The sequence below is a fragment of the Oryctolagus cuniculus genome, chromosome 5 (genome assembly GCF_051225735.1).
Source record: "Oryctolagus cuniculus isolate XC-2025 breed Fujian yellow rabbit chromosome 5, ASM5122573v1, whole genome shotgun sequence".
NCBI classification, from domain to species: Eukaryota; Metazoa; Chordata; class Mammalia; order Lagomorpha; family Leporidae; genus Oryctolagus; species Oryctolagus cuniculus.
The window spans coordinates 169,602,473-169,619,733 of record NC_142871.1 but is presented as its reverse complement, the minus strand read 5'-3'; the positions used below and the strand labels follow the sequence as shown (position 1 = coordinate 169,619,733).

The 17,261-nt window shown below is 57.0% G+C and overlaps 1 protein-coding gene across 25 annotated transcripts in view; it reads left to right on the top strand.

Moving 5' to 3' along the window:
- DUSP22 (dual specificity phosphatase 22) overlaps positions 1-5,250 on the top strand; it is a 59,635-nt gene extending 54,385 nt beyond the window's left edge. For 8 of the 25 annotated variants that reach the window (XM_089333504.1, XM_070074880.2, XM_089333505.1 and 5 more), the window contains 3 exons: positions 2,050-2,221; positions 2,607-2,679; positions 2,818-4,058. In XM_089333504.1, coding sequence (XP_089189630.1) covers positions 2,096-2,221; positions 2,607-2,679; positions 2,818-3,065 — 447 coding nt within the window. In that variant the 5' untranslated portion in view covers positions 2,050-2,095 and the 3' untranslated portion in view covers positions 3,066-4,058. Of the gene's footprint in view, positions 1-2,049; positions 2,222-2,606; positions 4,059-4,187 lie in introns of those variants that run through there. The other 17 variants (XM_089333499.1, XM_089333510.1, XM_089333500.1 and 14 more) reach the window with 9 other exon arrangements.
- Positions 5,251-17,261: the final 12,011 nt, after the last annotated feature.

The window sequence follows — 17,261 nt, the reverse complement described above, 5'->3', positions numbered from 1 at the left end:
GTTCTGGAACTCAAACCCCCGGACTTCTCCAGGATTCTCATGAATTCAGATCTCCAGGGGTGCAACCCAAGAGTATGTATCTTTAAAAAGCTCTCTGAGTGTTTCTGTTACATTTCTGCTGGACATCTTGTCCTGGGAAAGAACAGAGAGGGGACATTGCTCTACTTTCCTGAGCCTATGAGGAATAGAGCCGGTGCCATGGCATAGGGGGAAAAGCCACTGCCCACAGTGCTGGCATCCCACACAGGCACCGGTTTGAGCCCCAGCTGCTCCACTTTCCATCCAGCTCCCTGCTTAAGTGCCTGAGAGAGCAGTGGAAGATGGCCCAAGTGCTTGGGCCCCTGGGACCCACGTGGGAGACCCAGATGGAGTTCCTGGCTCCTGGCTCCAGCCTGGCCCAGCTCTGGCCATTGTAGCCATTCGGGGAGTAAACTGGCAGATGAAAGATTTCTCTGTCTCTCTCTCTCTGCCTCCCTCCCTCCCTCTCCCCAGCCCTCTTTCTCTGTAACTCTGCCTTTCAAATAAATCAATAATAATAAAAGAAGAACCCTCTGTCTAGGGAGGCAGCTTCACGTGAGTGTGGGTTTTTTTTTTTTTTTACATTGTTATTGACATTGAATGCAGGCGAGCCTGATCCTCTAGGAATTTGCATTTCATTCCGTGTGCACATCTGAAGACGAGTTTTTCTAAAGGGGACACAGCTGCCAGACTTCCCCATCTTAGACCACTGCCGGCACGGCACACCCCGAGGCTGGTGCAGTACAGCCATTTGTCACTGTCTTCATTTGCATGTGCATTTACAATTGGTCCTTACTCAGCCGGCTGCAGAGAACCAAACTGTTACTACTGGCCAAGCTCCTTGTGCCCACGCTGGCACTCGGCTTGATTATGTCAAAAAGAACATGAAACTAAGATGTCTTTTTCTGTATTTCCTGGGCTTTAAAAATCTAACATTTAGTCCTTATATAGCAGCTAAGAAAACCAGATCTTTTTTTAAAAGATCTTTTTATTTATTTGAAAGGCAGAATTAGAGAGAAGGGGGAGGAGTGAGAGAGAGAGTGAGAGAAAGAGAGAAAGAGAGAAAGAGAGAGAGAGAGATCTTTCATCCACTGGTTCTCTTCCCAGATGACCATGCCAGCCAGGACTGGACCAGGCCAAAGTCAGGAACTCCATTTGGGCCTCCCAGGATTCAGGGCATCTTCCACTGCCTTCCCAGGCGCATTAGCAGGTAGCTGGATCACAAGTGGAGCAGCCAGGAGCTGAACAGTGGTACTCATGGGATGCTGGCTTAACCTGCTCTGCCACAACGCTGGCCCCAAGGAAACCAGCCTTTTAAGAACTGACTGGGGCCAGCGCTGTGGCACAGCAGGTGGAGCCACCATCTGCAAGTGGGTACCAGTTCAATTCCTGGCTGCTCCATTCCTGATCCAGCTCCCTGCTAATGCAATTGGGAAAGCAGGAGAAGGTGACCCAAATACTTGGGCTCCTGCACCCACATGGGAGACCCAGAGGAAGCTCCTGGCTCCTGGCTTCAGGCAGCCCAGCTCTGGCCTTTTTGGCCATTTGCGGAGTAAACCAGCAGGTGGAAGAACCATCTCTCTCCCTCTCTCTGTAACTCTGACTTTCAAATAAAATAAATAAATCTTAAAGAAAAAAATTGTGAGGCATTCCAAACTAGTGCAGATTTTAAGTGGATTGTTGCATGGGTCTTGGCAGCCTCAAGCTCCCTTGGAGTACCTGTGTTATTTTATTTTGTCCAAGGAAATGGGCAGTAGCTGAGGAGGGGCTTAGGAGTAATGGAAAATCCTAGAGCCGAAGTGCCTGGAGCCATCTCTTGTAGAAAAATCAATGCCTCGGGGCGCCTGAGAACCTGGGGTCAGGAAGCAGAGATGGCGGCCTGTTCTCATGATGGAGTTCCCGCCCCCTGCTTACTTGCTGACCACTTGCAGTCGGGGCAAGCGACTCTCAGACAGGGTCCCCGGAGCCCCCTGCTGCACCTGGGCAGGGTGGTCGACCCAGCCCTGCGCTGAGACTGCCCTCACCCTGCAGCCTGGCGGGGGTCTCCCGGAGCGTGACGCTGGTGATCGCCTACATCATGACCGTCACCGACTTCGGCTGGGAAGACGCCCTGCACACAGTGCGCGCCGGGAGGTCCTGCGCCAACCCCAACCTGGGCTTCCAGAGGCAGCTCCAGGAGTTCGAGAAGCACGAAGTCCAGCAGGTGAGCCGTCGCGTGGTCTCCCGGTGCACGTCTCGAATCAGGGAGGCTGGAGGTGGCAAGCAAGGGTGCCTTGCCCACCAGCGACCCCACGAGAGTTGTCACAGATCCCCCGTGTACCAGCCACAGCCACGGCCACCGCCCTGGTACCCGGGACTCCGTATCCGCTTCTGCCTCTGCCTTTGGGCGCAGTTCCGTTGTCACGGTGTGGCTGGTTTTCCCGTGCTCAAGCCAAGACTTTGCAGGTGCAAGGACTTCTCTTGCCCCACACCAGCCAACCACAGAGCGGTGACTGCCCGTGCCTGTGCAGGCATTCCCTCCCCCGCCCTCGTAAGCCCAGGGGGCATCCATGTGTGTGACTCGCGGGCTTTGTTTCCAACACCTCCAGTATCGCCAGTGGCTGAAGGAAGAGTATGGAGAGAGCCCCTTGCGGGATGCTGAAGAAGCCAAAAGCATTCTGGGTAAATATAAAGAGCAAGGGCGTGTGGAGGCGCAGCCTGGCGCCAGGCGGTGGAGCAGCTTCCCGGGCCTGCCCCCTCTGGCCTACAATAACTACACGACGGAGACCTAACGCGGAGGGATCTGGCGCCTCTCTGCAGTGCTTGTCTTCGGCGCGTTCCGGGCGGTGGCGTGTTGGCTGCGCTGCTGCGACAGCGGGAAAGGTGGAGGGCTCTGGACTCCTGTACCCGCCACCCTATCCGGCCAGGCTCCAACCCCTCCCCTACTGCCCCACCCCTCCCCTCTGCTGAGCTCGCTGCACCCCGGGATGCTGCTCTGTGATGTGCACTGCTTTGTGCATGCGTGGGTAAGTGTGCAGGTGCACTTGTGTCACCGTGCGCAGGTGTGAGCCTGTGTGGGTGTGCATGTTAACAGGCGAGGGCGTGGGCATGTGTGTGTCAGGGTGTGCGTGCATGTGCACAGATGTGTGGGCACGCAGCCGCATGTGTGAGTACAGATTAACAGGCGAGTGGGTGTGCGTGTGTCAGTGTGTATGCATGTGAGCATATGAGTGTGCATGGATGAACGTTTGCACATATGCATGTCGGTGTGTGCACTCAAGTGTGTTCACAGTGAGTGTAGGCATGGGCTTGTGTGCATTTTCATGAGCTTGTGAGTGTGTGTTAGAGTATGCTCATTTGTGTGAATGAGATGTGGGCTCTGAGTGTGCACTGTAAGCTTGTGTGTGAGTGTGCACAGGCGTGTGCATTGTGAGCATGTGGCTGCATGTGTGAATTCCTAATGTCCATGTTCCTAGAAGTCACCCAATCCACACTGCAAGGATTGGTGTGGCCACTTTTCCCTTGGATTCCTCCTGGAAGGCATTTGAACTTGACCTCTGCAAAGCTGTCCAGCTAGGAGCAGCCTGTGCCTGTGAGAACTCAGGGGAATGAGTGGCTGGGAGCAGAGCCCCACCCAGACCCCAGGGAGGTGTGAGTGGGGAGCAGGGGGCAGATTTCTCCTGAGAGAGGGTAGTTCTGGTCCCCGGGAAGCCGTGGGGTGCTCTGAGCGGTGTCTCCGTCTCACTGGAAGAGCACTGGGCCGTCAGCGCCCGCTGCCTTGCTCCAGGCCCCTTCGCCTGTCACGCCCCTGATTTCTCCAGTCACTGGCGAGCAGCCCCCCTTGCACCCGCCTAGCTCCACACGCTCCTGGCTTCTGCTGTCCTCACTCTGCTGTGGCCCCTGCTCGAGGTTTGCATGCACCTGCAGGAACTGGCAAGAAACGGCATTTATTAAGCTCTGCTGCAGTTTGCATTTGAAAATGAGCATTGATTAAGCTCCTTGTGTATGCTGTGGTTTGCATATTGGATCTCAGCTACCTCATTAAATGTTTATGAAAAGGTTTTTTTTTTTTGTTACTCCAATCAACTCTGCCTCATAGTAGAAAATGTGTGGCCGAAGATAAAGCGTCAGTGTCTCTGAGCTATGTGAAGTGTCTGATTAGGGCTCTAATAATGCTTCCTGGTGGGTAGAATCCCATTTAGGTGGCGAGAGTGTGTGCAGTTCGCAGCTCGGGGCAGTAGGCTTCCTGGGACGTGGTGCACACAGCACAGTGGCCCAGCGCATCCCACCAACTCAGATCTCTTAAGCACGCAGAGCCACACGAATGAAAAAGTACACCCGACCTCTCCCTAGAAAGATGTTGCAACCCAGTGCCTCCGAATTCCGCCACAAACAGAGCCCCTGAGCAAGAGGAGCGGTTTTCCCAGGCATGTAGAGGGTCTGCCAAGGTGAGCCCCCTGGGGACCGGGGACAGCGCAGTAGCCTACCTCGCGCCACGGAGGCATGGGCCCCGATGCACCGCGAGCCGCATCGGCAGCTCACGCAATCTGCCGAGAAAGGGCATTGTTTGTGTCCTTACACCAAAAAGCCATGTAAATATGCTAACGGAAAAAGCATTTACGATATTATCTTGACTGCTTAAAAGCACGTGCCCAGTGATTACGTCTTCCTGCTGGCCTTGAAATGCCGTCTTAATACTTGTTGCCAGTAACGCTCTTTCTCCACAGCCACTCCGAGAATTCTGAAGTACTGGGCCTTTCTCAGAAGACTATAATGCACCTGCCGTTTCTGAAATATCGCAGAGTTCAGGCTGGTGCTGCCAAAAAAGAAAAAGCCACCCAGAGTTTATTTTTGAAGTGTCCAGCCGAGATTTGTAAAGCTGTTTGTTCATTTTAAACTGAATATGTGTTGTAATACATTGCAAATGCAGGATGTTCTTTAGCAAGGGAGAATGTTTTTCACCTTAACTCCACTGCTTAACTTGACTTTGCTGCCTGTCAGATGTCTCAAGGGCCCTGTTGATCTGTTCTGGTTACTGGTTAGCCATAGTGCCTGCCTCACATGAGCAGCTGGGCCTCTGGGTCTCCTGTGGTGTGCACACTGTCCACGTGTTCTGGGGTTCTGGGGTCCCCCCGCCCCTGGCGTGAGAACCATCTCTCGGTGTGTGCTCTCTCCAGGGTTTGTGTTGTCCAGGAGGGAATTTACCAGAAGCTGCACATTTTTATTAATAAAGGTCAACTTAGCCATATTTAACATCACGTGCCATGCTTTTTTCTTTTCCTAGCAAGACTGAAGGCTGCGTCGCCCCCCCACCCCCCGGGTGATTTTTTTTTTCTTTCAAGGTTTGTTTATTTGAAAGTTTTGAAAGTCAGAGTTACAGAGAGGCAGAGGCAGATGGCCACAATGGCTGGAGCTGCACTGATCTGAAGCCAGGAGCCAGGAGCTACTTCTGGGTCTCCCACGCGGGTGCAGGGGCCCAAGGACTTGGGCCATCTTCCACTGCTTTCGCAGGCCATAGCGGGGAGCTGGATCAGAAGTGGAGCAGCCAGGACTCGAACTGGCATCCATAGGGGATGCCAGCACTGCAAGCGGTGGCTTGCCCTGCTATGCCACAGCGCCGCCCTCCCACCCCGTGACTTTTGATGAGAGGACAACTGCTATAAAAGTAGATCCATGTCCCTGTTGGTCCTCAGAGAGGGGAGAGAAGTTTGGACATGGGCGTAGGTTGGCCCGTGCAGAGTGGGCGCCGCCTACTTGGCAGCCCTGGAATGAGTCGCACCGAAGCCCAGGAGGGGACTGCCAGGTTCCCCACGAACACTGGCTGCGCGTTGTTCAATGCAGCTATTCCGACCTCGTCAGCTTTGAGTAGGAAGGAATAATAGAAACGGACCCCAGAAGCCATTTCAACTTCCTTTGTGGGAGGAAGGGGAGGGAGAAAGGTTTTTTCTCTGAGGATAAGATTGGCTTGAACGCGAGGCAGGTGGATGTGGGAGCGAACACTGGTGGTGGGCGGCAGGCGGCAGCCTCCGCAGAGGCTCCGACCCTCCGCTTTCAATGCCCAGAAGCCCCCGGCGGGCACCCCGGGGGGTGCGCGTGCACACTGGCCTGGTTCAGCCCGGGAAGCCAGCGGGGGCCTGGGAGTGCGTGTGCTGACTCCACAGGCGCTCGTGGCCGCCACAGGCGTGGCAGGTGCCTGCGGGTGTTCACTTCCAGGATGAGCTCCGGATTTGTCTCCCAAACCCCCCAGGCGGCGCGGCCAGGTGCCCACCGCCTCAGGAGGCCCTGTGCATGTGCACAGGGAGCAGCACTTCCGGCGGCAGCACAGTCCGGCGGGACCCTGTGTGACACTGACGCGGGTCACCCCGTCTTCGTGGGTGAGCACATCCTGAGCTGTTGCTGCGAGCGTTCTAGAAGGCCAGGGAGAAGCCATGCCCTTCGCCCAAGGCTCGGAAATACACCTCCCACTAGGGACGTTAGCACTGCTGGCACCAGGGCAGCTGGGTCTTTGGGTCCCAAGTCGGCGGTGGGCAGCGTGGATGGGGGGGGGGGCGCCAGCTGCGGGCTCGGGCGTCTAAGGCACCTCTTTGCCTGCCGGGGGGAGGGCCGGGCCCACAGCTGCAGCGTCAGCACAGCTGTTGAAACCAGGAACCCTATTTGCCTGCCCCCACCTCCGCCCGGTCCCTCTGGGGAGTTTGTTTTAGACGCGTACGGGGTGGCAGCCATTCCTGACCCCCCGCCCCCGGGAGCTCACAGCTGCGCTAAGACGGGATCGAGGCTGCGAGATGTTAGAAACCAGAGGCCCCTGTTCTGCCCATGAGCAGCCCAGGTGCCTGTGAGTCACCCTGAAGACGGGGCCGGGGCCCCTCTGCCTCCCTGAGGCCCTGGCTGGGCAGGCCAGGTGGGCCGTGGCCCAGCAAGGTTTCTCTGTTGGCTTTCTTAGAACACAGGTCTGCTCTAGCCTGGGACTCGGAACCACGGCCCAGAAATGGACAAGACAGCCGGGTCACTGCACTTACTCTCACTCACTCATTCACTCATTCACATTGCGCCTCTCTCCTGCCCAGCAGGTGCGTGGGTGCAGCCAGGACTCAGGCACACTCCCGAGTCTCCCAACATCGGAGGCTGCGATGGTGACAGTGGGAACCTGGTGCTCACCGAGCACAGCCACAGCTGCTCCTGGTGCCACGGGGCTGGGGGGGGGGGGGGGCGGGCGGCGCTGTTCCAGTTGGGAAGACAGAGCGTGTTTAGGGAAGAAGTCCTGGGAAAAGAATTAGCTGGGCACACTGGGAATGAGGAAGCATTTGGGCAGAGGCCCTACTTGTGGGCAAGCCTGAGGCACAGGGAGCACCGCGTTGGGGAATCACCCCACGTGACAGACAGCAGCGCACGGAGTGCGGCCGGCAGTGGGGGTTTGTGCAGACGGAGCCAGCGGCACGGCTCCGGCCTGGTCAGGGGAGCTGTTACTGCAGGCTGAGTATTCCCCTATCCAAAATGCTTGAGACCAGAGAGGTTTCCAGTTGGGGATTTTTTATTTTAATTCTGGAATATGTGCATCTACATAATGAGCTATCTTGGGAATGGAGCCTAGGTCTAAATCCAGAAACTCGTGGGCCCGCTGTTCCACTTCTGATCCAGCTTCCTGTTGATGCACTGGGAAGGCAAAGAAAGGTGGCCCAAGTATCTGGGCCCCTGCGCCCACGTGGGAGACCTGGATGGAGTTCCTGGCTCCTGGCTTCGGCCTGGCCCAGCCCTGGCCATTGCAGCCATTTGGGAAGTGAACTCGCAGGTAGAAGATCTCTCCCTGTCTGTCTGTCTACCTGGTTTTCAAATAAATCTTTTAAAAATAAATACAAAATTGGTTTATGTTTCTGTATACTTCCTACACATGGCTTGAAGGTAATTTTAGACTGTTTTTACACAATTCTATAAATTTTTTTTAGCAAACCTGCAGTTTTTGACTGTGACCTTGTCACACGAGGTCAGGTGTGGAATTTTCTACTTGTGGAATTACGTCAGCTCTCAAAAAGTATTGGCTCTTGAAGCATTTTGGGTTTTCACATCAGGGACATCCAGTCTATAGTTGCAACCGGTTACTGTGTGCCAGGAAGCTGACAGAGGAGTCCACGGGCCAGACCTCGGAGCTCCACGAGCGCAGGGCTGCAGAGATGTCTGATTCCCAAGCTGGGGTCTTGGAAGCAGTGTGGACTCCGTGCTTCTCACTGAACAGTGGGGGCGGCCAGGCGCTGTGCCTGCGAGCAGATGGAAGCTCACTTGGATGCCCGTGGAGAACAGGTGCCCACCTGGGGCCAGCGTCCAGGAGAGGGAAGATGGTGCCCTGAGTGGGGTCGGGGCCATGGCGATGAAGACGGCCAGGAGGGACACACAAGCAATCCTGGCGACTGGGTGGAAGTGGGTGCTGAGGGCTCAGTGACCCGCTGCTGGCTGGGCGCTGGCTTCCAATGCAGTGGTTCCCGTCCAGGAGGGTGGTGTGGGTGCCCCTCAGCATCAAGGTTAGATTTATGGAAGAGGCCGGGGAGGGGCCTCTATCTGCAGCCTCCAAGGAGGATCAACCCTGCAGGTGCCCAGCTCTGCAGAAGAGGCAGGTTTGTCCGTGCACCCTGCGTGCACGCCCAGGGCCAGACCCATGAACCTACGTGCAGAACGCACATCTCCGCTCTCCCGATTCTTGTGAACACGAACTATTGCCTTGCCCCCTGCAAGGCTGTCTCTGAGTGTCGAGATGTTGGCAGGGATGGACTCGGTCCTCAAGTACTACGCAGGTGAGCAAGGGTGTCCCGGGCTCCGTCCCCTCCCTGGCTGAGCGGGGCTGCTGCCCCCAGGCAGCCCCGTCGTGCAGGCGCTCTGCTGCGGGGACTCAACTCCGACGGAGATTCTCGGCCCCTGCCCCAGACTGCTGTCTTCCCCGGTCTCCTCGAAGGCGCTGTGCTTCTCCCTGGGCGGGGGCTCCCGCTGAGGGCCGCTGCAAGTGCTCCGGGTGCTGATTCCTCTAGTTCCTGTCTGGACAAGGAACCCCCTTCCGGCTTCCCGGGCTGCCTCCTACTTAGGCACAGAGGGAACTCTTGGTTCTGGTGATTGGGACTGGGGAGGGCAGAATGTGTTTTCGTGGTTTTTAGTTGTATCTCAAGGAACTCCCGAGCTTCCAGGGACGCCGGCTGGGCCACTGCAGAAGCCTCGCTCAGGCACCTGGACGCTCGAACCGCAGGCCCCCGCCAGCGCCCAGGAAGACGTCCGAGCCAGCCCACGTCCCACACCGGAGCTGGGCTCACGGCAGCCTGGGTCTTAAAAATGGGGAACACATCGAGACTCACTCGCCCCAATCCCACATCAGATGGTTCCACCCATCCTGCCCCTGAGCTATTAATAATTTTATTAAGAACGTGCTTTCAACATGCTCGTGCTTATAAATGTCCTTACCAAGAAATCGCCAAGCCTGCTCAGGGGACTTCCTCTTCCCTCCCCTTTTATTGCCAGAGAAAGGGAGAAACTGAAAAAGAAAAAGCCGACTGCCTTTGCCTTGTCGCTCGGAGGCCGCATCCCTGGCCTCGCTCAGTGGGATCCCCTCGTCCTCAGAGGCTCCAGCCCCGCCCGGGGGCCACGTGCTGGCACTGGGTCCCGCGGAGAGAGCTGGGGGTGCCAAGACGCTGTGACGGCAGATAACAGGGCACGACGACTTCAGCGTCCTTTCTGGCGGTATCACAATTAGTGTTCTCGTTTGCAGCAGCCGGAGTTAACTTCTGATTGATGGGAGGTTCCCAGTGCTGATCTGAGCCTCTTTCCAGCGGGGGCGAGGCTTGAACATCTGCAATGTGGGTTTATTTTGGCTCCAAATCTCTATGCAAAGTGTTGATCATAAAGAGTGGCTCACGCTGAAGTTTCCTGAGGCTGCAAGTTCAGTTATGAGAGTCCGGCATCGAAGGAAAGCTGTTTCAGCAGGTGCCTTCCAGTGCAGGGAGTTCAGTGTTCCGCATTCTCATGGCACGTGGTGGTGGTGTGCCGGCTGTTGACTGGAAGCGGGCTTGGTAGAGGAGACATTTGGGATGTGCCTGTGCGTGGTCCATGTACAAAGGCCCGATAAAGAAAGCTAGATGGGGGCTGGCGCTGTGGCCCAGTGGGTTAAGCCACTGCCCGCAATGCCAGCATCCCACATGAGCACTGGTTCATGTCCTGGCGGTTCCAGTTCCCATCCAGATCCCTGCTCAGGAGCCTGGGAAAGCAGCGGAAGATGGTGGGAGACGTGGATGGAGTTCCAGGCTCCTGGCTTTGGCCTGGCCCAGGTCTGGCCATTGTGGTCACTGGGGGGAGTGAGCCAGCAGATGGTCTCTGCCTTAGGAAGAAGAGGAGGGGGGGGGGACAGAGAGAGAGAAAGAGGGGAGGAGAGAAGGGGGGGTGAAAGAAGAGAAGGGAGGGCTGGGGAGGGGAGAGGAGGAGAGAGGAGAGAGGAGAGCGCGAGAAAAGCAGATGGTTAGAGGGGCTTCCCAGCATGGCCCAGGGAGCCCCAGCAGTTTGCGGGGGCCCGGCCACTAGGCTTCTCCCTGACCCAGGGTGCCCATGAGTGACGGCAGTGTGTGCAAATGGAACATGCCAGCCTCCCCTCAGAGTCCAGTTAGCATTAGATGACCCTGCCCTTGGCCTTGGATGACCAGCCCCAGAGCTGACCAAGCGGGAGCAAGCAGGGGCAGCACAGAGCACACACTTGCTGTGTGCTCGCCGGCTCGGGTTTCCCCACGCAATGAAGAAGCCTCGTAGGAAGATAAAACTCAGAAGTCTCCTACGTGTGCACCAGAAAAATGTCACCTTCTGCTTTGCAAAGGGCGTGCCCTTCACAGCCACGGCCCAAGCAGCACAAGAGCTTCTTGGAACCAGGGCCCCGAGGCCAGCCAAAGGGACTCTCCTTGGCCGTGCTGAGCCACGCAGACGTGGCGGCAGAGGGGAGGCAGGAAGGTGTGAGAGCTCTGCAGCCATTGCTGTTCTGAGCCCCGCGCAGCTGCTGTCTGCAGACGCTCGCGTCTCAGGGTGCTGCCAGGCGGGCTGAGCCGTGCGGGGCCTTCGTAGTTCCCGTCCCTCAACAGGGGCCCCTCCCGGCATCCTCCACCTGCCAGGGAGCAAGAGCTGCAGGTCCTGATGGTGCGGGTCGGAGGCAGAGCTGGTTCCTAGCAGAGACCTGAGCCCTGGGGCCCAGCGGTGAGCAGGCAGACGGGGAGTCACAAGCCAGCAGGCCTGGCCGCCGCCCAGTTTCATCCCAGTTCTCTGGAATACCTTGGGGGAAGTCCCCGAGGAGGCAGGCTACTCACGTAGGGAACTTCTACTCCTGCCTGCCCTGGAAGAAACTCCCTAGCAGGGGCGAGAGGGGCCGGACGACACCCCGGCTGAGGCGGCCGGGCCAGCCTTCCTGGGTGGCACTTTCTGGCCAGAAGGCCCCTTCCGATCCCAAAAGTCAGCCCATCGGCCTGAGCATGGCGAGGGCCTGGGAGTGCTTCCTGCACTGCGGGCAGGCAGGGAGGCCAAGTCTTAGACATCACGCCCTCGCGGCGATCCTCTGAGATCAGTTTTACTGTGTCTCCATTTGTCACCTGAAGAAGCTGCATTCCAGCCGCACGGTCAGAAAGTGCCCCGGGTGGGATTGCAATGCATGCGGCGGGGCTCTTCGGTCATGGGCACGGTCACGGGCACGTGTGCCTGGAATCCTGCCCCACCCCGGTCCCTCTGAAGCACCAGGACGGCCAGGAAGCAAATAAAAGCAAATGAAACAGCGGCCGTCACGCTCCCCTGATGCCTCGTGCAGGAGTCGAGAACTGCCCGTGTGTGCAAGACTGGAGGGCTCGGCCTGGGGCATCAGCGATGGCGGTCTGCCCGCGGGGCCTGGCGTGAGGCTCTGGACGTCCAGCGAGGCGTGTGCAGGGCTCAGACGGCAGCGAGAGCACCCAGCAGTGGCCGACGCAGACCTGGTGCCAGCGTCCTGGCAGGAAACAGTTCAGCTCAAACAGCCAGAACGAAGAGGCACTCTTCAAGGTCGGGGACAAGGGGAGCAACCGGGCACTGACTGATCAGCAGGGCTAGCGGGCGGCGGTCCACCCAGGGGCCACGGAAGGAAGAGGTGATCCGTGGAAGCAGTCCTACAGAAATGCAGTGCCAGGGTCAGGGGGAGCGTGCAAGCGTCCCATCCCGTGTCCTCCCGCCCTGTCTCCCGGGGAGCCTCGTGACGCAGCCCCTGAGGGTGGCACAGCACTGGCTACTGCCTTACACGCAGGCATCCTTGACCTTCGGCCACGGGTGGGGCTGGGGACAGGCAGCCGGGTAGGGGAAGTGCCCCCAGCTTCCAAGAAGCATCGGAGCCCGGGGAAGCAGCACTGAGAGGGGGTCTGAGCAGGATCCCAGGGCTCTCCTGCACGTGCACCCAGGACTCAGCGTCCACCCTCACAAAGTGTCCGGACGCATTCGTGCCTCGTGTGCCCCACTGAGCTGCGTTTTCCCCGGCAGCCCAGTGGGAGGAATGCGCCCTCCCCGGGGCCAGGTCCTCTGGTTAGGTGGCTGTGAATTGTGCCTGCCCGAGCACCCTCCCCCTCCTGCAGTCTGCCCTGCCTCCATCCTGCCATGGGGCCCACAGCCCCCGGTCACAGCAGACCCGGCACCATGCAGAGTGCCACGGCAAAGAGAAAAGATGCAGGGGCCGGCACTGTGGCACGGCAGGTCAAGTCGCCACTTGCTGAACCGGCATCCCACATGGTGCTGGTTTGAGTCCCTGCTGCTCCACTTCTGACCCAGCTCCCTGTTACCGCCTGGGAAGGCAGAAGAAGCTGGCTCAAGTGCTTGGGCCCCTGCACGCGTGTGGGAGACCCTGGCTCCTGGCTTCGGATCTGCCCAACTCCAGCTGTTGCAGCCACTTGGGGAGTGAACCAGAGGATGGGTGATCTCGATCTCTCTCTCTCTCTCTCTCTCATGCTCTACATTCCAAGTAAGTGAAGAGGCAAGCCACTGGGGAGAGAAGGCCATCATTCGCGAATGCTGAGTAGCAGAGCCTCGAGTGCAGGCAGAGAGCCCCAGGTGCTCAGTGGAGAGCACCCTGCCTAGGGTGGAGAGCTCGGCGGAAGGATGGCAGGTGGCGTGAGGGAGAGGTACAGGCCCACGGGATGCACTTGGCGTGCTTGCGAACCTGCTGCGAGCTCGCTGGGAAGGTAACTGAGCCGGGGCCCAAGGCAGAAAGTTAAAGGGGCCGTGAGCCCGAAGTGGAGCGCGCCAGGGGTCGTGGGGTTTGAGCTGGGCTGAGCAGGACGGGCAGCTCGGAGCGGAGCAGGTGCCCCAGTTTGGCCTGAGTGCTCCAGGGACCTCTGCGAGGGAGGGGCATCAAGGGAGGTGGCCAGATGGAGGGCCATGGCCACGCGTAGCGACAGGCGCTGGGTGCTCCCAGAGCAGGTGGAGAAGGGTACTTGGGGGTCAGACCCACGGACAGCTTGGGGGTCAGACCCGCGGACAGGAAGATGGGGAAGCTGCTGGGAGCAGCGGCTCCCCGGAGCACAGCTCAGTCTCGCTTCCTTGTGGCCAGCCCTGTGGGTGCGTCCAGCAGGTGCTGCCCTTCTGAGGAGCCCGGGGCTGCAGACACGGCCAGCCCTGTGCCGGCCGCCTCTTCCAGGGCCCCAGAGGAGTGGCCTGGGCTGGCAGGCGAGGCAGGCCTGAAGAGGCCAGAGCTCAAGGGCACTGAGCATGCTCCAGGAGCCAGCAGCCTGGCAGCTCCCAAGGGCGTCTGATACTAAGGGGAGGCCTGACGTCGCCACGCCACATCTCCCACGCGGGCTGCCCGAAACACCTCCCCCACCTCCAGCATCCACGATGGCCATGGGCTGGGCGCAGCTGGCAGCTGGAAGGTCCCAGGAGTACAGCTCAGTAGCCCCAAGCCAGGTGCAGGACCCTCTGCCCCAGGTGCAGGAGATGGGGGAGGGGGTGTCTGTATAATAAACGACTAAAAGTTTGTTTGTTATTCACCAAGAGCCAGCATTCCAAAAATATCCTGGTGAAAAAATGCCTCTCCTCCCTCCAAGAAAGACTGTAAACAATTTAAAAAATTGTTTACTTATCAGTTATTGGGAGGAGAGAGGGAGAGAGAGAGAGAGAGAGAGACCCCTTACACTGGCTCATTCACCAAATGCCCACAGTCAGTGGCCAGGGCTGGGCAGAGCTGGGGCCAGGACTGGAGAACTCCAGGTCTCCCCATCCTCTCTGCCTCCCAGGCTCTGCACTTGCAGGAAGCCAGAGCCCCGAGGCAGAGCTGGGACTGGAACGTGGGCCCTCCAGTGTGGGACACAGGCAGCTTAGCTGCCAAGCTAAATGCCTGCTCGCCCACCCCCAGATTTTTCCTGATGGGCCAAGACCTACGACTGCCATCGATGTTTAATAATAAACAGGTGGACTTCAAATTAGCGCATTTCATTACGCACAACGTACTCCATGCGTGGAGAGCTCACGGCCGTTGTCCTCATGGTCAGTTATTTCACAAGTACTGGACAACTGAGCTCTGCGGGGGCAGGACGGGGAGGGGACCCCCACACACAGCAAGGAGACTGCAGGTAGCTGACAAGAGCGTGGTCAGTTAACACAGCCGTGCCTCGTTACGTGGCCGCTTGCTGTCTGCTCCCTGGAGCACACTTGGACAGAAGAGAGGTTAGGAAGCCACCGGAAGTGATCTCAAAGAAACAGCAACGCTTACTGTGGAAACTGGGAATTCTGGGAGTCTCTCTATCTCATCCTTTGCCTTAACACTTTTCCCCACTATTTGCATACATGTTGCTTAATGGAAAAGATGCCTTTTAGCTGAAATCAAAGCAGAATTGTCCTTCGATGGATGGATGAAAACAGATCAACAACCCTGACCTAAAGAGATGTGCAGGGCCCTTCGCTGGCGGGCAGCAGGTTAAGCCACTGCTTGCCACACCCGCATCCCCGGTCAGAGCACCGGTTCCAGTCCCCGCTGCTCTCTTCCAAGCCGGCTCCCTGCCAACACACCGGGAAGGCAGTGGAGGATGCCCCAAGTGCTCGGGCCCCTGAGTGGAGTTCCTGGCCCGGCTGGTTGTGGTCACTTGGGGATTGAACCAGTGGGTGGAAGATCTCTCTCTCTCTCTCTCTCTCTCCCTCTCTCTCTCTCTCCCTCTCTGTCACTCTGCCTTTTAAATAAATAAATAACTTTTTAAAAAAGAGAAGTTTAATCTTGACAAAAGCATTGAAAATTTACACAGGTTAAGGCCCAGAAACAGAAATGGTAATTATTCATTAATATGAAAGAACAACCTTTTTGAACATATTTCAAAATATACATTATTGAACAAGCCTCAGTATGTGACTGTCCCCATTTTCTATTGCACTATTTATTTCTGTTCGTCTTCGCTGCTGGCTTGGTAATAGATATAATGTCCTGTGAAAGACGTCTCTACCACATGCATTTTTCTGACCCCTGTTGTTTCACTCCTTGATCAATAATGGTTGTCACACAGAGAAATGCCAATCTGAGGGTGCTTCCGAGCCAGCTTTCGGGCACAGCAGGTTGAGTCACCACCTGCACACCTGCATCCCTGCTGGGGCGCCAGTTCTAGTCCCAGCTGCTCCACTTCCCATCCAAGTCCCTACTGATGTTCCTGGGAAAGCCGTAGAGGTGCCTTTGTTTATTTATTTGAAAGGCAGAGCCACGGAGAGAGAAGGAGAGACGAAGAGGAAGAGACAGAGATAGAAGGAGATCTTCCATCCACTCCCCAAATGCCTTCAATGCCCAGGGCCATGTGCACTCCCAAAATGCCCTCAATGGCCAGGGCCATGTGCACTCCCAAAATGCCCTCAATGGCCAGGGCTGGGCCAGGCTAAAGCCAGGAGTCTGGAACTCCATCAGGATCTCCCACGTGGGTGCAGGGGCCCAAGCACTTGGGCCGTCCTCCGCTGCTTTCCCAGGTGCATTAGCAGGAAGCTGGATCAGAGGTGGAGCAGCTGGGACTCGAACAAGCTCCCATATGGGATGCTGGGTTGCAGGCTGTGTCTTAGCCCGCTACGCCACCACACCGACCCATATGTGAGTGTGTGTGTAAGCGTGTGTGTGTGTGTGTATATACGCCACCACACCGACCCATATGTGTGTGTAAGCGTGTGTGTGTGTATATATACGTCACCACACCGACCCACATGTGTGTGTAAGCGTGTGTGTGTGTGTATATACGCCACCACACCGACCCATATGTGTGTAAGCGTGTGTGTGTGTATATATACGCCACCACACCGACCCACATGTGTGTGTAAGCGTGTGTGTGTGTGTATATACGCCACCACACCGACCCATGTGTGTGTGTAAGCGTGTGTGTGTATATACACATGTGTATGCATATGCATTTTATATGTGTACATATATGTATACATGTGTGTCTTATTTATACAAGTACATTAAATACATACACAGTTTCCGTGAACTCCTCTGAAGATCCTTGCTATGCCTCTGTGCTCAAAAGCGCCTTCATGAAAAATAAGATTTATGTTCTTCTTTTATGTCAACCTCCTTTTTATAAGGAAATACTGGAGGCCCTGGAAGCCTGCCTGATTTGTAGCTTTGTGGGCACCCCACCTCCCCATTCTGTGATTCTGTTGGGTTTCCCCACCAACTACAGCAACAGAAATGGAAGGGATTGTGAAATGTTGGGACTTCTCACCTGTTCCTTTTTTTCTTTCTTGTCTCTTTTTAAAAAAGATTCATTTATTTATTCAGAATGACAGAGAGAGAGAGAGAGACAGAGGGAAGGGGGGAGGGAGAGAGAGCAAAAGAGAGACAAAGATGCTCCAGGGTTGTGGCAAGCGAAGGCCAGAGCCAGGAACTCCATCCAGGTCTCCCAAGCACTTGGGCCATCCTCATCCGCAGGGAGCTGGGCCGGACGCGGACCGGGATGGAACCGGAGCTGCGGCAGGGCTGAGCTTAGTCCCCTGCGCCCCAAGGCCAGGCTGTGGCCCTCTCTTTAGAAAGACCTAAGGGTGACTCTGAGGTCCGTGGGTGAGAAAGCTGCTGTTCCAACCTTGGACTAAGAAGCACCGCACAGAAGTTGAACATCCTTAATCCAAAACCCCAGATCCCAAGCGCTGCAGAACCTGACACTTTCCGACGGCTGCCATGACACACAAGCGGAAAGTTCCGTGTCTGACCGACGGCGTGGGTCCCAGGCAGCGCAGACGCACGAGCAATATTGCTGTGCAGTGTTAGCTTCAGGCCCAGTGGAAAAGGCCGCCGT